This window comes from Macaca mulatta, chromosome 12 (genome assembly GCF_049350105.2).
Source record: "Macaca mulatta isolate MMU2019108-1 chromosome 12, T2T-MMU8v2.0, whole genome shotgun sequence".
In the NCBI taxonomy this organism is placed as follows: Eukaryota; Metazoa; Chordata; class Mammalia; order Primates; family Cercopithecidae; genus Macaca; species Macaca mulatta.
In genome coordinates this window covers 71,174,076-71,199,655 of record NC_133417.1, presented here as the reverse complement: position 1 = coordinate 71,199,655, position 25,580 = coordinate 71,174,076, and the positions used below count along the sequence as shown (strand labels likewise).

At 35.0% G+C, this 25,580-nt stretch overlaps 1 protein-coding gene across 2 annotated transcripts in view; it reads left to right on the top strand.

The window, feature by feature from the left end:
* The window catches only part of SCN9A (sodium voltage-gated channel alpha subunit 9), a 180,535-nt gene that overhangs the window by 131,651 nt on the left and 23,304 nt on the right, over positions 1-25,580 (top strand). For both annotated transcript variants that reach the window (XM_015110280.3, XM_028830806.2), the window contains 6 exons: positions 504-624; positions 9,783-9,937; positions 14,204-14,377; positions 18,996-19,118; positions 23,418-23,699; positions 24,651-24,704. In XM_015110280.3, the coding sequence (XP_014965766.2) occupies positions 504-624; positions 9,783-9,937; positions 14,204-14,377; positions 18,996-19,118; positions 23,418-23,699; positions 24,651-24,704 (909 nt within the window). The remainder of the gene's footprint in view (positions 1-503; positions 625-9,782; positions 9,938-14,203; positions 14,378-18,995; positions 19,119-23,417; positions 23,700-24,650; positions 24,705-25,580) is intronic.

Sequence of the window (25,580 nt, the reverse complement as noted above, 5' to 3'; positions counted from 1 at the left end):
CTTTATCCTGAACTCATCTTTTTAAAAAATTTTAACTATTAAGTTTTTTGCCAACTATTTGATCTGAGCTTTCAATTATCAGGCATTAGTAATTTCACACTTGTATTATATTGCAAATAGGGTATAGGTTGTCCTCAAATAATGATTGTCAGTGTCCATAAATTTATATTAAAAATTAAAAAAAAGTAAGATGTGGCCAATACTTTCCAAAAGTGATAGTTAACATCAATATATTACCTTATCTAATTTTGGCCACATAACTGTTACTGTAATAAAATAATAAAGTTTATTATTTTACAGGATGGTGTAGATAGAAAGATCAAGTATAGATACATTTAAGGTTACTTGACCTCAATATGTGTTTATACATTTTTATGGCCATCATACTATTAATCTTTTTTTCATAATACTTTGCATGAGTCTGATTATTAAATAAGGCTTAAATACCAGATTTGAATGAACTCTAAATGAACTACCTGGTGGGGTGGTGAATTCCTTTCTAGAGATTAAACCAATCAAGCTCCTCAGAGTGCAGCACAGTTGATAACCCTTTGCCTGGAGAAGGAGAAGAAGCAGAGGCTGAACCTATGAATTCCGATGAGCCAGAAGCCTGTTTCACAGATGGTAAGACAAAAATTGAGACCTTGGTTAGCATTCCTTTATTAGTGTTTTGGAGTTTGTTTTAATGCGTAATACTTACCAGAGTTTGTTGGTAAGTCAGAAGACTCCATTCCATGCTGATTCAGCTATAGCTGTATGATGATTAAGGGCAAGTCACTAGAGTTCTCTAAATTTCAGTTTCCACATCTATGGCACTTGACTAACAATAATTTCCTATCACTGTATGTTAGACTGTAAGCACGCTACTGCTTCTTATTTTGGAGCCTTAATTAATATTTCCAGATCAGTGGAACCACTAGAATACAAGTTAATGAAAGAGTTTATACTTTTGTCCTTTTAATAAAAAATGGAATCTACTCACTAACTCTCAGAAAACTGTTTGATACTGTTGACCACAGTCTCTCTCAAAATTCTTCCTGTCCTTAGTTTCAGAGGCCATAGTCTACCTTTGGTCTTTTATTTGTCTTAGAATTCTGAGTTCCTCTCTCTATTTCTTTAATGAGTGTTGTTTTTCTGCACATCCTGTAAATAATGATTTCTCCCCACATGTTCAAACTTCAGTTATCTTTTCTTATTCTGAAGCTCCAAGGTGTTTCATGCATGCCTGTGGCTTGAAAAGCCATTTCTGTGCTATTGACTCTTAACATCAGTGTCTTTGCCCCTGACCTCACTCTTGAGTCCCAGATCTGCTTACAATTCCCCATTGGTCATCACCATCTGTTGTTTTTAAAACATTCCAAGTTTAATAAGTTTTTTTTGAAAAGGGCAAAAACAAAAACAAAACTTTAGCATGTTTTACAGCTTCCTCCAGTCTTTAATTAGTAACTTCATGATCTATCTTATCCTCAAGCTAAAGACTTTGAGAGAGCCTTAAAGTTTTCCTTGCTAGTCACAAGTTCATCAGGAACTCTGGAGATAGGGCCCAAGCCCTCGAGAGGATTTTCATGCACACTAAAATGTGTGAATCCTTTGCCTTCGGGGTAAAGTCTGAAGTCCTTAACTTTACATGTAAAGTTCTTTACATTTGGCCTTAGTCTTTTATTTTTTAACGGTACTTCTTTCTACTCCTGTATGCTTTCTGATGTACTGAATTTCTTACTACTTCTGGAATTTGCCAGGGATAATGCAGTATTGTCTGAACAAGTATTGTATCATCTAGGTAAAAATACAAGCCCAGCATAGGGCTGTAATGTAATACAATAACACAAAGTTCAAACTTTGGAGCCTGATAAACATACATTCTAATTTGCCTACTTATTATCTGCCTGTGAGAACTAGTACACAATTTAAAATCTTGTTCTTCAGATATCTCATCTGTAAAATGGGGATATCAGCATCCACATCACAGCGATGCTAAGAGGATCAAATAAGATAATGATTATAAACTTACGATAATGATTATAAACTTACTAGCACAGTGTCTATCTTCCTTCTTCTACTTTTCTTGTTCTTCAAGGATTCTGTTAACAATCTTATAAAGAAGCTATGATAGCACAGATGCTAATGACTTATTTAGTCATGGGCTTACCCTCTGCATTAGTATTTTTTGAAAAATCATCGACTTGCTTTCAGTCTCCAAGATTTTCTCAACTAGTCTCTTATAACACTCACACGTGAAGCAAAATGATTGGAAAATAAAGACATCAGCAAACTACAACGAGTGCATGGTTTTTCTTTAAATGCACACCAAATATCATTTTATGTAAGGAGCAAAGGTGTATGACATCCAGTCAATATACATTTTGCGCTTGCTGAAATTAGTGCTATAAGGAAATGCAGAGTTTCCTTTAAAAGTGTTCATGTTATAGGGATTTAAGAATTTCATCAACACGTATGGCCTGTTCCTCAAGAAATTTATTAGCAGCATATAGACTTAAATTTGTACTGATGCTACCAAGATTTTCCCTATTCATTTTATGAATGATCATCACTTAAAATTCTAGGATAACTAGAAAGAAGTTGGGTTTATCAATCAAATTAAAATTTCAAACCAAAAAACAACTTCAAAAAACTTAAAGTCTTACAGAAAGTATTAACACTGTGCTATTTCAGACTGTAGGTACTGTTATACTAAGATATAAAGTTTTTTAAATCCTATAAACATCAATGAAAATACTTTTGTGATTACTTTGAGAGTGTTCATTGCTTCCAAATTGAGGCCAGTGTAGAAGAAATATTATGGAAACACATTTTCCGATGAACCTGGGCTTGGACCATTGAAATTTACTGAGGGAGTACTGGTCTCTGAGTCACATCCCTTTTATGTGCTCCAGTAGAGACTTCATACAGTCTCTGGATCTGTAGCCTAATAAATTCAACGAAGCAGCCAATTTGTTTAGCCTTTCAACCATGTATTCACATAATCATTCTTATTCCCGTAAACAAATAATTATTAAATACCTGTGTGCCAGGTCCAGTTCCAGGCACTGGAGGGAGACAGAGCTGTGAACAAAACAATGCCCCTTGCTGAACAAACATATCAAGATGTAGCAGATCAGACAGGTGAAAAGTGCTATGGAGAAGGTATATGGAAAAGAGGAATACCAAGAGTGAGGGGGAAGAACTTACTGGCACATAAATATGCTGTGAATGAATGATTGATCAGAGAAAGCCTACCTATAAAGGTGATGTTTCTTCTGTGACATAAAGAAAAGTGAAGGGGGGCATGCAAATATATGGAAGAAAAGTATTTTAGGCAGAGTAATGAAGTCACATGCCCCGAGGTGAGGATATGCAAAACATTTGGGAAAAACCAAGGGGCCAATATAGATGGAGAATAATGAGAAATGAGAAGAGTATTAAAAGTTAAGGTCAGAGGCTAGGTGAAGTGGCTCACACCTATAATTCCAGTACTTTGGGAGGCCGAGGTGGGCGATCACTTGAGGCCAGGAGTTCAAGACCAGCCTGGCCAACATAGCGAAACTCCATTTTTACTGAAAATGAAAAAAAAATTAGTTGATCATGGTGGTACATGCCTATAATCCCTGCTACTTGGAAGGCTGAGGCACGAGAATCACTTAAATCCAGGAGGCAGAGGTTGCAGTGAGCCAAGATTGTGCCACTGCACTCCAGCCTGGATGACAGAGGAAGACTCTGTCTCCAACAAACAAACAAACAAACAAAACAAATGACATTATTTTAAAAAAGTATAGATCAAAGATGTAGTAGAGGCCAGATTATAAGACATTTCAAGAACATTATAAGGATGTGATTTTAAAATCTCACAATGTGCAATCTTAAGAGTGGAAGGGCGAATAGCAATGGCAGAAGCTGGGAGATTTCTTGGAGTTTCTGCATAAATCCAGGTGAGAGGTGATGGGAGCTTAGACTAGTATGGTAGAGTTTTGTATAGTGAGGGTGGGACATTCTGAGTATATTTTGAAGTTAGAGCTGAAGCAATTTGTTGATGGATTGAACGTGGGGTGCTCAAAAACTAGAAATGCATAGTTTCCACATGAAGACTGAGAAGTATGGGCTTGTCAGAATGAAGAATCATGAACATGTTTACTTACAAGTTGGTAATTGGTCTATAAGAGCTGAACTAGAATCAATACCAATTCAGAGCAATGTTTCACCTCCAGAGATCTCTGTTACCTGAAAAGTAATAGAAAAAATTAAAGAAAGTATGAGAAACAATTAAATCCGAGTAGCATGTTTTTACTGAAGACAAATGTTAAAATGATTTTGTTGTTCATTGTCTCACATTTGTTGATTCATTTCAGCTTCATAACTATCACTTTGCTAATGTATTTCATTGATTGCATCTAGTTCCTCTTATTCACCTTTTCTCCTCCCTCTTAGGCCAGGTTGTTCCTTAGTTCCATGTCTTTTACTTTGTATTTCAAGACTTCAGACTCCTTCTATCTTGCCCTGTTCTTTACTATCCTTGGTTCTACATGACTTGGCAATCTATATAATTATGAATATGGCATGACTCTTTGGGTCTATGTGGTTTTATATTGTGCTGCTTTTAGATTATCAAATTAGTAAATTACATAATCAGGATTAGAGAAAAATAACCTTTTTCACAAGGTCAAGAGATCAAGACCATCCTGGCCAACATGGTGAAACTCCGTCTCTACTAAAAATACAAAAATTAGCTGGGCCTGGTGGTGAGCACCTGTAGTCCCAGCTACTCAAGAGGCTGAGGCAGGAGAATCGCTTGAACCCAGGAGGCGGAGGTTGCAGTGAGCTGAGATCGTGCCACTGCACTCCAGCCTGGCAAACAAGTGAGACTCCGTCTCAAAAAATAATGATGATAATAACAATAATGTACTTTTCTGTTAACTTGGTAGGAGGAGCCAAATCACCTTCCTTTCAAAATGTTTTGTATTCACCCACTTCCTATAAAATGACTAATCATTAATTCTAACTTTAGTAACACAATAACCAACTCCTTTGTGACTTATTTTTTCTGTCTTTGGAAAGATAATGTTAACAAATATTGTTTTGGTTATTTTAGACATTAAGAAATGGTGAAGAAAGCTTGTTTTCATAATCAATGTTTACATTAATTATATTGATCATGCTGTTATAGTTTTTAATGAATAGTCTGTCTTTGAAATGGTCAATGGTTTCTTTTTTCTTTTCTTTTTCTTTTTTTTTTTTTTTTTGAGAGCATTGGTTTAACATGATGAAACTCAGCATAGACTTTATGTAATGCACCATGAGAGCACATTAGTGAAACCACCCAAAAGAAATAGCATTTACTCACTGGGACCCATTAAAATGTATGAGAGATTCCCTGTTATGTTTACATTTAATTAATAGTCCTTTTAAAGAGAAGGTGTGATAGCATTGCTAACCAGCTTGGTTGGAAATCTCTTGGGATATACCTTTGCACGAAAACCAGACAGGCACTCCATCACTCTTGCCTCAAAATAAGAGAAAGAAACTCTCTAAGGTGTGATAAACCCTGAGGGCAATATTTATGAAACTTCATTTCAGATTGAAAGTTTACTAACTTTTCTAATTAGGATTTTTAGTGTTTTTATTTCCTCAATCATAAGAACAATGTTTCCCTTCAACTTTAAGATGGACAAAAGTAAATTCCAGAGAGTAAAATCTTCTTAACCAAAGGGATAACTTTCTTATCCAATAAGTTGTACCTGAGAAAGATAGATTCTTTCTTGTATGTGATCATTGTTTTTAAGTTTAAGACAAACTCTAGAGCACTAAGTTAATATTAAAAAATTCATCTCATGTTTTCACTCTCTCTCGTATTTTTATTTGCCCAGAAAAAGATTAACTTAGAGTTAATTTTTGACCCTACCCTTTTACTCTGTTTTTATATCATTTAATTGAATGTTCTCTCTTAACTAAATGCATTTAGATAATTATTTAAGTACAGGATCATAAATAATTTCAGATCTGAGATCATGTTCACTGTAATTAGCATTGTATAAATGAAGCTATGTGTAGATTTTCCATCACCTTTTTTTTTTTTTCTTTTTCATCCAATCTTTATGTAAAGTATAGAATTCACAGAGATGAGACCTTTCAAATTATGGCTAACTGCTTAGAAGATTATATAACTCTCTTTGGGGAATCAAGTCTTTTAAAAATCGACTATAAATGACCTATTAAGCCAAGTAGAGGACAACGATGAGTACCGTAAGCACAGACAGCAAGCATTAGAGACTCAGTTTGAGCCTTCTGGGAACTTAGAAACTTCCAGAGAGAAAGAACAGGAACACATAAAATATGCATGATAACAAAAACACCAGAGACATTGTAGGGGGAGAGGGAAACACCTTGTTTGCTGTATTTCTATAGAGCTGGAAATTAAAGTGCTAGAAAATAACCTCATATCAACTGGATCAATGCACTAATTAGACTTCAGAAACATGAAAAGATCCATTACAAAACATTATCTACCAGGTGCATCTTGTCAAAAGGATTCTAGTTTTGTTGTTTTAGAACATACATCTTATGATTATCTGAAGTTGTTCCTTGAAAGGCTCAATACTTGTTAATGAACTATATTGTTTTGCAGAAAAGGAAATCAATTTTTTAGAAATATCTAAATTTCAAACTTCTGAAACAGGTATCGAAAAAGTGCTGCCCATTATTACTTTCCCACCTCCTGCCTTAATCTAAAATGAGGTTTTTCGTCTAAAATTTTATGAGGAGGAATTCATTGTAGTTAGTTTTTAAAGAGTCGCTCTTTTCTTCAGAGTAATTCTAGTTGCTTTAATAAACTTTAAATTGATTTAAATTTAATTTTTCAATTTTTCAATCATTCTCTTTCTGGGCCTCCTACGTTCATAGCTCTGTTTATCACTGCTTGTAAAACTTTTTACTCTTTAGTTTCTCTTTTACTGCATCCACTTGGTTCTTCTTGTTCATCTCTCATTTCATCTACTTCAAAGTTTTCTCCTCTACCTGTCCTAGTGATGTATAGGTAAATATTTTTATAAACTGGTTCTCCAAAGAAAATAAAATATGCATACTTATATCATTTGTTATAAATTTTACTGATATTAAGGATATATGACACACAATTTGCAAATAATAAAATATTACAACTTTTTATTAAACATTCTGTATATCAAATTCTTTATTAAAAAATGCTTTTTTTGAATTTTGCCAAACTTTTGCATGTATAGGCAACCTATTTTTGCAGCTAATAAACAAGTATAGTTTTAATATGAAGATTGCCTGGTATTTATGTTAGTCAGTGAAGTAAAAATGAAATGAAGAAGCTATATGTCAGATACTCATTTATCAGTGATGTAAGCAATTATTTGCAAATCAGAAAACAGAATTTCAATAATGAAAGGATTTTTTAAAAAATTTTTGTGCTATTCAGTGTAATGGCTACAAACACAATACACCTTGACTGTTTATCTGGTTTATTAGCATTTTCTCCATCATCTTCTTAATTCTACTCTAGAAAATCAAGAAGTTCTCATTTGTAGTGCTTGGAGATTTTTATAGTGTAAAGATTCCCACCATCACCAATTTCAAACTACTGATGTGAAGTTGCTAAATGCAGAGTTAAGAAGAGATTCACAGTAGTTAAACAATGTGACATACTCCCACCATCCAGATACAATAGGCCAGATAGAATAGACCAGCATCCAGAAAGAAAAGTTGCACAGTAATCCAGCAGTAAAGCATATTATACTGTCAAGAGAGAATAATCCAGAGAGAATAGACCACCGTCCAGAAAGAAGAGATGCGTGATAGCCCCACAGTATGCCATACTTCTGCCGCTCAGACAGAATAGACATATATTGCCCAAAGAGCATAAATAATAGTAAAATACAGGAAAATAACTAGGAAGTGATATGTTTTAGTATTTATTACATTTCTTTAAAGTAAGTTATAGAATTCTAAGTTTATATAGTCAAATATTTAATAATGGCTGCTTTTAATAACAGACTAACAGGAATTTCTGACAGTTTAACAATGAGAATTGGTATGGGCTGCTTTCAGCACACCACTGAATTCTCTCCCTTAATTTTGTTGTTTCGGAATGTTTTGGAATTGGCCCTTTTTCCTCCTCACCCTAAATACTCTTTTTGTATGACCTCAAAACCTGTTCTGACTTCAACAGATACATGTATGCTAATTATTACTAAGTATTCCTTTCTAGACAGGCTTTTCCCCTGTTTCAGGTTCCCACCCCCATTTTAAAAATCTATAGTATATCTGTATTTAATCATTTCACAGGCCTCTCAAAATCATTACCTGCCAAGTCAGCTCCTGCTCCTGTGGTTTTCAATTCACTGCTGACATCCACGTGGTAGTCCTGGGCTCCTTCCTTTCTCTTACATCCAATATCCAATCAATCACCAAATCCTGCTTGTTTTATATGCCAAATATGTCCCGAATCTGTTACAGCTCTAGTTCCTAACTAGCGTTGCCCTGATCTTCCCCTCTTGACAGGGATACCGGACCAGAATCCGAAAGTTTTTCTGGGTATGGGAACTTTCTTTACCCCTACTCCTCTCTATTCACCTCATCCAACTTATCCTCCATGTACCATGGAGGCATCTATTTACATTGCAATCTGTATATCTTGTTCCCTGCTTATAACCCTTTACTTACTCCTCAACCTGTATAGGATATAAACCAAACTCCTTAAGGTAAAGGCCAATGCTTTCCATAGTCTGACCAATTTCTCTAAACTCATCTCTCATCCTTGCCTCTTGTGTACGTTCTGCTTGCATCACCGTTCTAAACTGCTTTAAATTTCTATGCATAACAATTTTTGCTGCCCTCTTGGCCTGGCATTCCACCCAAACTCTTTTTTACTGATATTTTGGTTCAACCCAGGCTCCATCTCTTCTAGGAAGCCTCTACTGATCTCTCTTTCTCAAGAAATAAGCCAGGTTAGATTGACTTCTTCCATGCTATCAAAATGAACCCTATCTGTCACTTTAGTTGCCGTATCTAGTTATATTCATTTATTTCTGTGTTTATCTACCTAACCAAAACTTAACATAAATTCCCTGAGGAAAGGAAATCATGTACAGAAGTGAATACATAGAAGATATGTAACAAGGGTTTGATGGACAAATGAATGAGTTAATGAATGAATAAACCTAACCATTTTTAAGTACAATTTTCAAATTTTTGTAGCGGTATATTTTGTACATGAAATTTTAAAGCCAGATTTGTTTTTAACTTAGAATACTGGAAACAATTTCATCTGGATCTTCTAATCAAGATGACTTTCTTTTGAACCTAATTTCAGGACTTTACACTAATTTTCTCAATATTGTTTAGAAAGGTGTATTTCAGAGGGTTTTTATCATAGAGGAATTGAAGTATCATAGACTAGAAAAATTTATCTGGCAGAAAAGAAGACCGTAAAATTAATTTCATCTTTGGATTTTAGTTCATTCATTCATTCACACATCAAATGAAAGTGGTTTAAAGACTGTGGAGGAGACTGAAGAGAAATTGGGGATTACAGAAGACACAAATACATAGTAAGCTAAAACTAACTAACAAGTATTAAGAAAACATCATGGAAAGTTAGAAGATGAAGGAAGGCAGCATTCAAATTAAATATATCTGAAACTGGAAATATAGGTGTTGAAATTATTTGGTTGAGGGAGTATCACAGAGAACACTTTGCATTAAATCGTGTATTAAAAATTTTATTTATTCTAAATATCAAGATTTAACATGCATGTCTTTCTTGTCAGGTTGTGTACGGAGGTTCTCTTGCTGCCAAGTTAACATAGAGTCAGGGAAAGGAAAAATCTGGTGGAACATCAGGAAAACCTGCTACAAGATTGTTGAACACAGTTGGTTTGAAAGCTTCATTGTCCTCATGATCCTGCTTAGCAGTGGTGCCCTGGTAAATGATCTGACACCTAAGTCAACATATTGATTAAGTTGATATTCTTTAAAATGAACTAAAAGATAAAAATATCATGGCAAGTTGTTTTACCTAGAATTAATCCCTATGATTAGTGCCAATGAAAAAATTTTACTTGGGCTCAGTAAATAGTTACTGAACACTCCTACATGCCAGGCATTATCCTTGCTGCCCAGAATGCTGTTGTCCAAAGGACCACCCAGATGGCTATAATAGAAAAGAGAGTTTTACTGGCAATATCAGTTTGCAAAACAGGGAGAGAGTCTCTGGCATAAACTGAAAGCACTTTATCTGTAGAACAAAGAGAGAAGGTTAGAGGTTTTATTGAAAAGGGAAAATGTTATGTATTGCTCTTTGAGAAACTTCATTGGCCCTAGTAAGGATTTGGGGAGCTGGTAAGCTCCAGTTGGCAAGCAACAGTGGTGGGCAAAATTAGTCCTAGAGTGTAGCAGGTTTCCTCAGAAGCTATAGATAAAACTAATTTCAAGTTACAACAAGCAGTTTCAACAGTCAGTGTTGCCGAGAATTACAATTCTTGGAGTAATGTTTTGTTCCCTGAGAGCTTTTCCCCTTGCCTTCTTGACTCTTAGTTGACTGTTAGTTGAGTATGTCAAGAATGACCCAATTTGTATGATCAACTTTTACAATGCAAAGATAAATGAGATCCAGGTAGTATTTATTCTTAAGGATCTAAGAGCAATGGAGAAGAGAAGAATACAAATGAGTAAATGTAGAACTTGCATGTGTTTGTAAGCAAAGTGTATATGTGATAAAGTTCTGTAGCAAGGAGAACAATCATCTGCTTGCAATTTCAGAAACGTAAATGGTGCTTTTCAGGGTCTAGAGAGACGAATAGGAAATTTCTAGTTAGGCAAGGCAGGCTGAGGGGAACAAGTATACAATGGTGAGGAGGCACAAAACAGCATCAGACATTCAGGAAATTAAAAGTTGCTGAACTGTAGCAAGTGTGGTGGGAAGAAGAATAAGTATAGGTGGCCAGAGATACTATGAGAAAGATAAGCAGGGTCAGCTTGTGAAGCATCTTGTGAGTTATAAAAAGGGAAAACAGATGGTAGTTTTAGGATAAAAAGTAGGACAAGTTTCTCATTTTTGTACACATACAAGCAGCTTCCATGGGAGTTGAAAGAGATCTGGTAGAATTACAAGCTTCCTGAACCTTTATCTTAATTGTCATTTTTCCTGCTGGCGCGGACAGACATGAGCCATTAGAAGCCATTAGGAGCCCAGACCCAGCTAGATATACCACTGGAAGTTTCATTATACTAAAAATAGAATACTCAAGAACTTTGTAACTTGCCACAAAGACAGTCTTCATGAATTTGGAATTTGATTTTACTGTACTTATAGGCTAATAGGTTGACCTGTTACTGTTTCATGGATGCTGGCAGAAGATATGAGGTGCTTGGGTCAGAGATAAAGGACTTTATTACTTATGCATGGAAAGTAGCATGAGTTTCAACATATTTCTGTTGGTTCCCCCTTTACCCAAGTCTCATGAGGGCGTTATATGAGCCTGAATGAGTGTGTACACATATAGTGGATTGATGTTACAGCTGAGGAACACTGAGCTTAGGGAACACATCTTTTTATACCAAGCAACATAAGTAACCCTGCCCTTTGTCCCAGAGACCCTACCTCATGTCTCAAGGTTGCTCACTGCAAGCACAACCCTGAGGAATGTCCCAGGTACGGAGCAGGCAGTGTCTGGCTTTCTTGGCACACTCCCCAACAACCTGCAGGGACCCACTGTGGCTTTCCTCTCCTAACAAGTCTCAACTCTCAGAAACAGAAAATGTGATCAGAAAAGCTCTATTGTCCTTATCTGGAGTTGTCCAAGTAGAAATCTTGATAGTGTCTACCATACAATGTATTCCTAATAACTAAGGAAGTTTATCCCATGCTGACTCACATATGTGACTGAGAATTTCAGAGAGGAGATTACAAAAAAAAAAAAAAAAAAAAAAAAAAAATTAAAGAACAGTTTGGAGTAATTCCTTGTTCAAAATGTCTAAAACAGAGGACATTTGGGGAGTGCATTCTCAAAACTTTATTTTAAGTAAATTGTATGAGGAAGAAAAGGGAAAGATATTTCAAGAAGCTGGTATTTGTACTTAGAGAGGTTGCCAATTAAACTAGATTTTTTAAAAGTATAGCAAACCCCCATGACACGTGTTTACCTATGTAACAAACCTTCTCATGTACCCTCAAACCTAAAATAAAAGTTAAAAAGAAGTAATAACTCTCACTTAGTTTATATTTATTGTGTTTCAGAACCTTCTTTTAAATGTTCTCATTTAATTTTCAAACAACCCTGCAAGATTATGGTATTTTGCTTATTTTACCAATGATAAAGCTGGGTACAGTTTTAAAAGTTGCTTAATGTCCCAAAGCCAGCAAATGACAGAGCTATCACTGAATTGATGTCTAAAGTCAAAGTCACCATATCTTTTCACTGTGTCATGGCTCCTCAGAAAGAAGAGTATACACAAAATAGAAATAAATGAGTGGTAACTGAATTTAGTAACAGTAAAGTGTAAGTCCTAAATCAGATAGCGCTCACATAAGGTCATTCTTGCCTCCTCGCTCCTACATCCACAAAATTCATTCTGGAAGCTAGAACCCCTGTGGGCTGAATTCTAATTCCTGCTCTGGGACCACTCAGACAGAGGTTCTCATTATCAAGACTTCCTGTGGCTCTGCTCTGACCCTGTACACCAGTTCTAGAAACAGGCTTCTTTTTCCTTGTGACTAAGCCCCTTCCTTGTCTTTGTATTTAAAAGACTGAGTCATTGCCATAGTTTCTGTTTAGATGGCTTGCCTGATTCCTCCAGAACTTGGGGGTGGAGTGGCAGGGAGGAAAATCCTGAGGGATAGAAGCCTCCCTCTGCACTTCAATTCCATTGAATTTCAGAACCTCTGCCAACTGCTGGGACCTTCTTTTTGCATCTTAGTAGGTCTGTTCAGTCTTTCTGCCCCAACTTGTCTCTTTTCTTCAATATTGATACCAACAGTTTCCCAAAACTGCTAAGGATAATTTTAGAGTATTGATAGCGGAACTTAGAATAAGAAGAATCTGAATGGCACAGGTTCGTTAGTATAGACAGTTAATAAATATAATATTATCCACGAAGGATACAGGTCTTTGACTTTCATTTTATCCAACAGGGTTAATGGTGTTTCAATCAGAAAGAGAAAATTCTAACACTTTAGACCTGTTGAGATCAGCAATCATTTTCAGTGTCTCAATGAGCCCCTTTTTTTTTTTTTTTTTTTTGAGACGGAGTCTCACTCTGTCCCCTAGGCTGGAGTACAGTGGCATGATCCTGACTCACTGCAACAATAAGCCCAATTTTTAAGTCCATTCAAATTCTTTGTCAAGGGACATGTGGCTGAAGTCCAAAGTCAAAGTCACCCTATCTTTTCATTGTGATGTGGCTCCTCAGAAAGAAGAGCATACACAAAGTAGAAGTAAATGAGTGATAACCAAAATTAGTAACAGTAAAGCGTAAGCCCTAAATCAGATAGAGCTCACCTAATGTCACATAATATTATTGTGTGTCACTTACTAAAATTTCTTGGAAAGCATAGGAAGTACCGCATTCATGGAGAGAATCGAACAGTAATTTTCAGAGCTGAAGCTTTGAAGGATAATACATGGATAGACTGTCAAAGGAAAAAGCATGCTCTGTGTTCTATAGGCCTATTAAGCTACTGCAGTCATTCGTTTAGCAAACCTTTCCTTTCGTGCTGCTGTTATTAACATGGTGCTAGGCACTGGGATGCACAAGCATTTGAGAACTAAGAGAGGCTCCACATCCTACTGGTGGGGAAAAAGGGGAGTGTAGGTTGTGAAAAGTTTATAACAGGGGCTGATTATGGGATCATGTCTTAAATTGTTAGGACTTATCCAATTTTAATGGAGAAAGAGGAGGAATCAGATGGAGGTGGAAATGATCAGGTGTCAGAGATCATGAGTCTTTTTGTGGATTACAAGTAATTTCATTCTTTTGCACTTTCTCTTGACCTCTGATGACCAGCAGCAGCACTGGTGAGAAGGCTAGAACTAAGTGTTATGTGGTAACTGTAAACCCGAAAAAATGTCAGCTGGCCCATGTCAATATTATGTTTCAGTGTTCTTAGCATTAGAATTGTATTTTTCCTGGTTTTGTATGAATCATAAAGCTTAAGTTGTGCATGACTGAAACTTGAATATTATTTCCACAGGCTTTTGAAGATATATATATTGAAAGGAAAAAGACCATTAAGATTATCCTGGAGTATGCAGACAAGATCTTCACTTACATCTTCATTCTGGAAATGCTTCTAAAGTGGATAGCATATGGTTATAAAACATACTTCACCAATGCCTGGTGTTGGCTGGATTTCCTAATTGTTGACGTAGGTACTTTTGAGTACATTTTAAAAGATTTATTCTTACTGAGTGTTGTGAAAAAACCTTCACCAGTGTTGTATATTATTATATTTTAATTTTGTTAAGCTTCATATACTTTCAGGTTATAGGTTTATTCTTTTAGAAATATTAGCACAGCCAGTGGAAATATATCTGTGAGGAATATTAGAACAGAAATCATTCAACAAATATAAATTATTTCTGTGACATGCTAACATTTATAATTGAGTTTTTTATGTTTTCTGCAAAGGAGATGTGATTAAAAAAATATATATATATATATGATTTGAATGTCATTCCTGTTAAGAATAAAACAAAATTTAGAAGTAGGAGGTGATAAGAGAAAAGGGCAGAGACACAGATTAAAGAGAGGAAATGATGACTATTCACAATATAAAATTGGAAGATAAGAGAGGATGAGGGGTATATCGAGTTGGCTGATATGTGAGCTAAAATTTTTCTAATTTAAGTAAAGTTAAACTTTGTATTTTTTAAAGTTAACTTCGTATTTGGGGAGGGTGAAGGCATGAAATTTTAAAATATCTATCTCAGACCCAATTATAGGAAAAACCAAAACGAGACACAATTGTCTCTATCTCAAATATGCAACTTGCCCTTCATCTCCAGAATGTCAGTGGGGCAGTGGAGTAAGCATTATTATTAATGTAATAATTTTACATAATAAATTAAAAGAACTGATGAATACTTGCATGATGGAAAATACATAATAATTCTTTAGTTTACATATAAGCCTGTAAAAAAAGCACAAATATTTTTACAGGCTTCTGACTGAGATAGGGAATAAATCTTAAAACAGTCGGTGAGATCAAGGAATCTCAAATAGAAACTGATGGTACAACACCCATTGTTATCATTTCATTGAATGTACTCTATTTTATATTTTAATAATATAATTTAATAATATATATGACATATTTTGTATTATTTAAAATGGCATTCTTACATTATTTTATAACCTCAATCTCCCAGTCTTATTTTTCTCAGAAGGATATGTTCTTTATCTTTTACTAATTCTTCTAGATATTCAGAAACCTAACCTTTGTGTTTAGGGAAGAAACATCCTATAATCAGTCACACTTTTTAGAGATTTGTTTCCATATAATGCCTGACATAATTAGGGGTCAACACGCAAGATTTTATATGCCAATAAGTGCTTTAAAATTTAACCAAGGGTTTGCATTATTGAGCTTTTAAGAAAAGTTGAATTCATAGAGCATCATACGTGGATTAGAAAATCACAAGTAAGCATGATCATAAATAGTAAAATCTGACTGCAGAATGTTACCCAAATTAGTCATATTTACTCAAAAGTTCAGTTTCTCAACTGTTATTTAAAGCTTCATAAACTTTTGGCTTCTGGCCAGGCGCGGTGGCTCACGCCTGGAATCCCAGCACTTTGGGAGGCCGAGGCGGGTGGATCACCTGAGGTCAGGAGTTTGAGATCAGCCTGGCCAAAATAGTGAAACCCTGTCACTACTAAAAAATACAAAAAAGTAGCCGGACATGGTGGCAGGTGCCTGTAATCCCAGCTACTGAGGAGGATAAGGCAGGAGAATCGCTTGAACCCACTAGGCAGAGGTTACAGTGAGCCAAGATCGCACCACTGCACTCCAGCTTGGGCAACAGGGTGAGACTCCATCTCAAAATAATAATAACTTTCGTTTTCTTAATAACTTGTTTTCTATAATATGTAAGTTATGTGAAAAATTTTTTAACATAGTTATATATTACACCTCATATGTGTTATCTTGGGTTTCCTCTGTGAGAACTCTAACTTTTGATATAGTAATGATTTCTTGTTTTTTTTTTTCAATTAACCAATCATGTATCAAGTTATCTAGTTATTGCCTAGAAAATGAAAAATGATAAAATGGATATTTTTGTAATATAGTAGTTTTAAAGAAAGGCTGCCCCAAATAAGAATAAATTATAGAAGGAATGTAGGTTTTCCTTTTCTCTTAAACTGTAAATATGATGGGGTCTTTCTCTTAAAAAATTATACAATATTTTAGATATTTTAAAATCTTTAAAATATTATCACAAATATACTCACTTTCATCATTCAGTGTAAGAGATAAAGGTTTACAAGTAAAATTGAACTTATTTTAAATTAAGAGTTATGGCTGTTTACTAATGGAAATTGTTTTATATTTGAAAATTTAAAGTGATAATTCTCAATGAGTATAACATCCTGTTCAGGGATATGTGTGCAGAAATCGGGGAGATAAACAACTCCAATTTGAAATATTATTTAATATTTTGGAAACAAACAAATATAATGCAAAGTACAGAGAGTAAAGCTCCACACAATATTCTTGCTGATATAGATGCAAATTTCAGGACGCAGATTTGGGGGAGTGGCTGACTTTTTTTTTCCTGAAAAGTATAGTAACTTATCTACAGCAGTTGTTCTCCAAGCATGGTCTCAAAACTGAAAACGTTGGCACATGTAGGTGAGAACTCATAAGGGGTGAGTTCCTCCAAGACCTACTGAATCAGAAACTCTGGGGTTGGATGCAGCAAATCGTTGTAACAAGTCCTACAGATGATTCTGTTGTATATTCAGGTTACAGAACTACTTATATTATTTGCTACTCAGAGAATGGACTTGTCTGATTTCTGCAGGCTTCTGGGTTATTTGAAACTTACTTCATTAAACAGTGTTCAGCAGTGCAGGCACATATTTGTATATATACACATGTGTTTATAGAAAGATATGAATATATATGCATATATATTCTCAGTTACAAACTATACCGTGGTCTTCTTAATAATATACATATATTCCATGTCATAAAACTCACTTAACAGTGGCTTGGAGAACAGACCTATCCGTATTTTAGGGGCTGTATCAATTATAGCAGACATGTCTTAGTCTACCTTTTATTGCTGTAACTGAATACCTGAGACTGGGTAAAGTATTCACTAAAGAAATTTATTTCTTAAAGCTCTGGAAGCTGGGAAGTCTAAGGTGGAGGGTCCACATCTAATGAGAACTTTCTTGCTGGTGGGTACACTGGAGAGTCCTAAGGCAGTGCAGGGCATCACATGGCGAGGGATGTTCACTGACAGCCAAACTGGGTTTTATAATAAACCCACTTTTGTGATATCTACCTCACTCCCGTGATAACCCATTAAGCCCTTACTCCATATTCCATTCATGAAGGCAGAGCCTTTATGATCTTATCACCTTTTAAAGGCTCTGCCTCTTAATACTGTTACATTGGGAATTAAGTTTCAACATGAGTTTCAGAAGGGACAAACATTCAAACCACAGCAAAACATTTTAAAATTTTGTTTTTTTTCTGATTAAAGAGGGAGCATACATATTTTCAAGTGTTCTTAAGTGGAAAATAATGGATGTGAATGACTGGGCAAATTTAAGAGTGGCATGAGGAGCAATTTATTCTGTTAAATATATAGCTTAAGGAATTAAAGCAGTATTACATTTAGTGAGACATTTGGAAATACCACATGAGGACGAGTACTTTAAAACACCTCCTGCTTCATAAATCAGTTTACCTGTCTCTGATGGTAACAGCAATGAACTTGTTGTGAACAATGACTTTTTCTACTCCTGAAATAGATACATATATAAAAAGTTGGCTCTCATGTGTTCCTATTCTTCCCTTGAAAACCTGAATCTCTCAGTCACTAACTTAATTCGTAATGAAGAACTGCATTTCAGACATTTTTCTTAGACATCGTCTCCTGCTACACAGGATGTGAGGCAAATGAATATTTTCCATGGAACTAATTCAGAGAGTAAATGCATTTATAGATCCAGATCTAAGATCATTGAGGAGCTCATTGCTTTGTAACTAAAATGTGTATTGATTGTATTGCTGTTCATATTCTTTCTTAAGATAATTTACGGTAAGAACTCAAATTTCTTTTGGATACTGGTTATGGTAATTGTGGCTGATCTATCTAACATGATGAAGTTCTTATTATATCTATATTGATTGTGAAGCCAAGGAGATCAGCTACTTTCATTCTCTCTTCAGTACAATTGTGATTTTTCTCCCATGAAAAATTATTTGGTAGATCTTTGGTGCCAATCCTGAGAAATTGTAGGGCAGAAGCAATCTTGTTGAGAATTTGCCCCAACTCAAAATCATGAGTCTACAAAATGTTTTTTAATAAGATGTATACCAAGGCATCGATTTAGTTGAGTGAATACCACACTTTTAGGGCTTAGCTTCAGAATCACACATTTCATTTTGACCTGAGTTTTATAATTAAAATGTTGACCATTGTTCTAATGAAATCTTCAGATTTAATAAGCAATTACAAAACAATTGATTACAAAAGTGTGAAAAGCATATGCATGATTTCTACTCAAATAGAATAAACAACTTACTTTGCTTACATTATTTCTTCTTATTTTGGTTAACCTTCTTTTAAATCTATTTCCTTATAGGAACATCCACCTTACCCTGTTTTTAGGCATTGACTGTACAACTCCATATATAAAATCTTATTGTTCCTGTTGAGTTGCTTTTAGTGAGTTTCAAAATTGACTTTTTCCTTTTATGCTTCATCATTTTATTGACACAATTAATGAAAATGCTATTTTTATAGGTTTCTTTGGTTACTTTAGTGGCAAACACTCTTGGCTACTCAGATCTTGGCCCCATTAAATCTCTTCGGACACTGAGAGCTTTAAGACCTCTAAGAGCCTTATCTAGATTTGAAGGAATGAGGGTAAGAAAATACTAAACTTTATAATATTCTTATTTTTTTAATGGGGTTTAAAATATAAAAACAATGGGTGTGTAGAAATTATGAGTGGTTTCTATTTACATAAATATGTGAGCTGTTTATGTATGTGAGTGTACATACATATACATATATGTATGCATATATGTATACATTATGTATATAATAGTATGCATATGTATACTATATATAGTATGCATTTACATACTATATACAGTATGCATATATACTATATATACTAAGCATATATATACCATATATGGTATATATATGCATATTATATATACTAATAGTACATATATGCATGTTACATATACTAATAGTATATATGCATATTATATATGCTAATGGCATATATATGCATACTAATATATAAATGCTAATTATAGCATTAATTAAACAGTATATTACTAAAATAGTATAATACTAATTAGTATATACTAGTATATATTAATATATACCAAATATGAAATACTATATATAAAATATGCATATATAGTATATGTATATATCATAGTTACTGTACATATTAGTGTATATATATGCATACTACATATATATACACACACACAGTATTTCAGCACATATTGTTTAACAAGGGAATAAGTTAATCACAGTAATCCTGCCTTTATCTAATATTGTCAAGCAATAGAATGATCCAAATGAGTGACTTTTTCCATGTTAAATGGAAATCTTCCCTGTGCTAGGAAGTCCCAGTGAAAGGGGAAACTATTAGTCCTAACGTCATCTCTCATACATAAGTAATCAAGGACCTATTTATATCAGGTGTTCAAATAATATTTGTTTAAGGAACTACCTGGGTAAGGAGCATTAGAAAAGATAGGGAAGTGAGACCACATCAGCCATCACATTTAATTTCACCTTTAAAATAACATTACAAAGTAAGTGGAATTATAACTAAATTATATTTGAGAAAACTAAAGGTCACAGAGTTTACTTGATTTGCACTTAGGCTGCAGAGTGCCTGAAAAGATACTCAATTAGCAGAGACAAACAAGTTATAATGAATAACAACTACCATAACCTAGCTTTAGGGATTGTATTAAACTAGCAACTTTGTAACACACATGAAGGACAACTTTATTTTCTATAATTAGTCCATATCCTCATGTGTTGGTACTCTTCTAAAATTTCTTCCCCAGATTTATACCTGCTTTTTTATGCCTCTGTTCTGAAATGCTTCCCCTGCCCTGCCCCGACCCTAACCCGTCTGTACAGCAAACATCTATCTGTCTTTTAAGGCTCAATTTAAAGTTGCCTTGTCTGTCCACCAGCAGACTAAACTGCATATTCTCTCTCTGTTCAGACACCTAAAATCCTCATTATATTGTATTTTACTTATTTGTTTACTTAACTACCTCCCTACCTTACCATCTCTGAGCAATTTAACATGGAGATTAGTCTAGCTTACTGATATTTTAAGTGTGGTTTACTAACCAGCTATTAGCATTATCTACAAACTTGTTAAAAAGATGGGCGGATCATGAGGTCAGGAGTTCGAGACCAGCCTGGCCAATATGGTGAAACCCCATCTCTACTAAAGATACAAAAAATTACCCAGGCGTGGTGGTGCTCACCTGTAGTCCCAGCTACTCTGGAGGCTGAGGCAGAAGAATTGCTTGAACCTGGGAGGCGGAGGATGCAGTGAACTGAGATCATGCAACTGCTGTCCAGCCTGGACAACAGAGCGAGACTCTGTATCAAAAAAAAAAAAAAAAGCAAATTCTTGGATCTCACCCCAGACCTACTGAGTCAGAAACTCCAGGATGGGGACGAAATTTGGGTGAACATTAGAGATCTTTCAGCCTACCAAATCTTCACTGTTACCCCTACAAACCTAATTATGACTGCAATCTCTGCTATTTTAAGTATCCAGTGTATAATGGCTTCCAAGTATGTCAGAAAGAACATGATTATATAAAAAGTTCATAAGCACAATTCAAAAATATTCTATCTACAAGTTGAAAATTACAAGTTTCATTTTGTGCAGAAAGGTGGTATTAGAATTCATTGATATTAACTTAATTTTTTGAGCATTAATAGAATGCTACAATCTACCCAGAACTTTCCCCTACAAAATCACTTCCTTCAGTGACTAAATCAGCCTATTATTTTACTCTGTTTGCACTTTGTTCTTTATCTGTATTACAGGTGAATTGGATGCAGGAGAATAGTTTAGTATATTTTGAGGGACAAATGTCTATTTAGTTACATTTGTTAACCATGCAAAAAGAGACATTTCTTCATGCTGCAGGGCTATTTTGAAGGATAAATGAAATAATGAAATAATACATTTGAGGCATATTGTGGTTAGCTTGAGTCCTTAGGCTCTTTAGCTTTCCCAACTGGCTTCTCATCAGACCAATATGTGCCTGTGTTTCTCAGAGACCCATGATTCCAACATTACTCATGTTTTTTGAAAAACATTTTAAATACCAACTATGTGTCAGGTGTTGTGGTATAAAAAACACAGAGTACAGTGGTACATAGACCCCGGTCCCCAAAGAGTGAGCAGGGTCAATGGTTACAAGAGAGACAGACAAGGGCACATAATGATACAGGAATATACAGGAGGGAGTGGCTATCTGGGGAAGTCTGGGAAGACATCACAAGGAGGTGACATTTCAGATATTTCATGACTGAAGAGTAAGCCCCAAATCATAGGCAGATAGGCATTCAAGGCAGAGATACCACATGGTAGGGCAGCACAGAACAGAGTGTGCAAGGTGTACGTGGTCAGTGACTAGACAGATCAGTGTGCCTAGGTGATAAACGTAGCAGGGAGGGCAGCAGGAAATGAGCATGAAAAAGTAGACTCTACTAGGAGGTGGCCACTTTGAACTTCATTCTCTATTCCTGTTCCTCCTAATCTTTTTTGAGGTCACATGGACTATGAAAATCTCATGAAAGTAAGAATTTTCTTTCCAGAAAGAGAGCACAACCATAATGTTTGTTATGTAATTTCATGCCCCCAGGGAACCTCTACAGGTCCATGAACTCCAAATAATCATTGCTCTGGACCAAAGGTCAACAAACCCCAGCCTGTTTTTTTCTTGGAACACATCCTTACCAGTTTGTTTATATGTGACCTATGACTACCATCCTAGAGTTGAGTAGTTGCAACGGAGATATAACCCACAAAGCCTAAAAATATTTATAAAAATGTTTGCAAACGTTCTCCCTAGATGATCTGATTAGTAGTCAGAGATCCTTAGTATTTCTCTATTTTAAAGCATCCTGAGAACCTGCTTAATACATTGCAGAAAAGAAGGATCCCAGTGCTACTTCCCTAACAGGTTAATCTTTAACACATTTGTACTTGAATGGGAACTCTGAAGTGAATGGGAGCTGACGTGTGAGAAGACAGGTAGATTTTAAAGGATTAAGTAAATGAGAAAATCTGGAGAGTGTTAAATGCTACAGTAATTGCCCTGGAGGAAAACTGGAGTGGCAAGACACACTGGTGATCAATAGCAGTACAAATGCTGAAAAGCCGAAATAAAGAAAGGATTAAAGAAAAACTGTTCCTAATTTTTGCCTTCACTGAGGTCAGCACTATCTATATTTAGTCAAAGGCTTACATATAAAGTATTTAGAGTAATAATAATAAATTTAAGAAGATTGCTCTTATTTTGTAGAACCAGCCAAATCTAAAGGATTCAAACCATTTAAAGACTCAATCCTTTTGTAGAGAAGAATGTCTCAAAAAAAGAGAGTAAGAAAATAAAATAACAAAATTAAATTAAAATGATGTCCAGTCATAATTCCACCTGATAAACACTAATAGTTTCTCTATGGGGGAATCTTTAATGCTGGTAATAATAGGATCATGAACATTTAAATGTATATAAATATATATTTTTCATTTATGTTTATAAATTTCTTTTTTTTCCAGAGGGTACAGATTTTACAAGTTTACCTTATCAATAACAGGTTTTGGTTTATTATTTTTATTTATTTTACATTTATTTAAGCTATTACATTATCTTAGTTATTTTGTCTTATAGTTTGCTAATAATTTTATTGTGTGATAGTCATGTAATTTGTAAGCCTGGTGATCACAGAATTCCTGTCTCATTTTGTCTTGCTTGGCACACTGCTGAGTGTAGAGTAGGCATTTAATAAACGTGTCGGTTGGTTTGGTGTCTTAGATATTTAAGGGTGGCTTTTCTAATTTGTTTATGTCTGCATGGCATTTCTTTCATGTTGCCTATTTAACATCTTACTAATCCTAATCATTCTTTTCTTTCTTTTGAATACAAGGTGGTTGTGAATGCACTCATAGGAGCAATTCCTTCCATCATGAATGTGCTACTTGTTTGTCTTATATTCTGGCTGATATTCAGCATCATGGGAGTAAATTTGTTTGCTGGCAAGTTCTATGAGTGTATTAACACTACAGATGGGTCACGGTTTCCTGCAAGTCAAGTTCCAAATCGTTCTGAATGTTTTGCCCTTATGAATGTTAGTCAAAATGTGCGATGGAAAAACCTGAAAGTGAACTTTGATAATGTCGGACTTGGTTACCTATCTCTGCTTCAAGTTGTAAGTGTCCCCTTTCATGAATGCTTGGTATTTTGATAGATATTGGACAAAGGATATAAGTTATTCTTTAAATAGTCTGTTAATTATAAATTGAAGATAAAATACTGTATGGTTTTTAAAACAGTGCCAGTCTTGGCCAGGCTTGGTGGCTCATGCCTGTAATCTCTTCACTTTGGGAGGCCAAGGTGGGCAGATCACGAGGTCAGGAGTTCGAGACTAGTCTGGCCAACATAGTGAAACCCCATCTCTACTAAAAATACAAAAAATTAGCCGGGTGTGGTGGTAGGCTCCTGTAATCCTAGCTACTTGGGAAGCTGAGGCAGGAGAATCACGTGAACCCGGAAGGTGGAGGTTGCAGTGGGCCAAGATCGCGCCACTGCACTCCAGCCTGGGCTACAGAGCGAGACTCCGTCTCAAAAAAAAAAAGTGCTGGTCTTTCCTAGAACATGTTCCTACATGAATAAGAAGCATAGGTTCTGTTGCATTTGAGTTATTAATTTATAATTGACTCTTTGGTGTCATGTGGACTCCCATCTTGTACCATTCAAATATTGCTTCAAAAATGAACATTTTTGGACTTCCTGCTTCACACTATGAAGGGATGAGAGGAACTTCCCACAGGCGTGGAGAACCCTTAAAAAAATGAAGAAAAGATGTTTCCTGTCTTATTCATAAAAGTTCCCTTCACCTTTAAAAAATAAAAGGTTATGTGCAAAATTCACAGGCAAATGTAACAATTTGGAAATAATTAACTAGAACTAAGATTTAGCATGTTACTTGGGAATATGTCCTTTTAAAAAAAAATCTTTATATTAAATGGACATGTTGAATACAGCAAAACTTACTAGTATTGCTTAGTAATTGTGGTAACATTAAACAGACAAAACTATGTTTATGGCTATTTTAGAATATGAGTTTAACATTCAGATTCTATTAATATTATTCTTAAAGGCAACATTTAAGGGATGGACGATTATTATGTATGCAGCAGTGGATTCCGTTAATGTAAGTATTGATTATCTTAGCACTAAACTTTATTTTTGCAAGCTTCTGAGTTTATTTCAGTGATTTCCAAACTATAACTTCATGAAGCCCTTGGGACTCACACAGACAATGGAGAACATCCACCTGATAGTAGCCTAGTGGTTGTGAGTACAGCAGTTGGAGATAGAACCCGACTCAAATTTTAGCTGTACCACATCATCCAAGCTCTACGGCTGACTTTGGGCAAATTACCTTACCTTCTTGAGACTTAGTTTATTTGTCTAATCTATAATTTAATGAATCTATCCTTTGCCTAATAAATGTCTATAATCATCCAATGCCTACTCCATAGTGTTGTGAGGACCCAGCAAGAAAATAGAAGCAGAGCACTTAGTGCAGGCTGGCATTACTAAATGCTCAGTAAATATTCGCTTATCAGATAAAAATAAAATAATTATAATGTATAACTTTTACTCTTTTTACATTTTAAAACACCTTGGATGAGTTTATGTGAAATAAGTTCCATGCTAAGAAACTTTAATGATTACTCCCTAGGTTATATTTTTACAAAATCTAATAAAGACATATTTGGAATCAAATGAAAATACATGGCAAAATTTATATAAATATGATAATGTCTCATTTACAGTACTTTTGGAAATAACATATACACAGTATGTCACTTAGTTTTTGAATTGTCCTACCAATATGAGCACAAGTATGCATGTGATTAAGCCCTTTGTAGTTATTTGAAGATTATATTATTTATTACGTAAGTATGTAATAAGTTAAAGAAGTATGTAATGAATACACATTGAATAAATTGTTAAGAGTGATTATGTTAAACCTCAACAATGCTATAGCTCCTTAAATCCTGTTTACCTAGGATAGCACTGT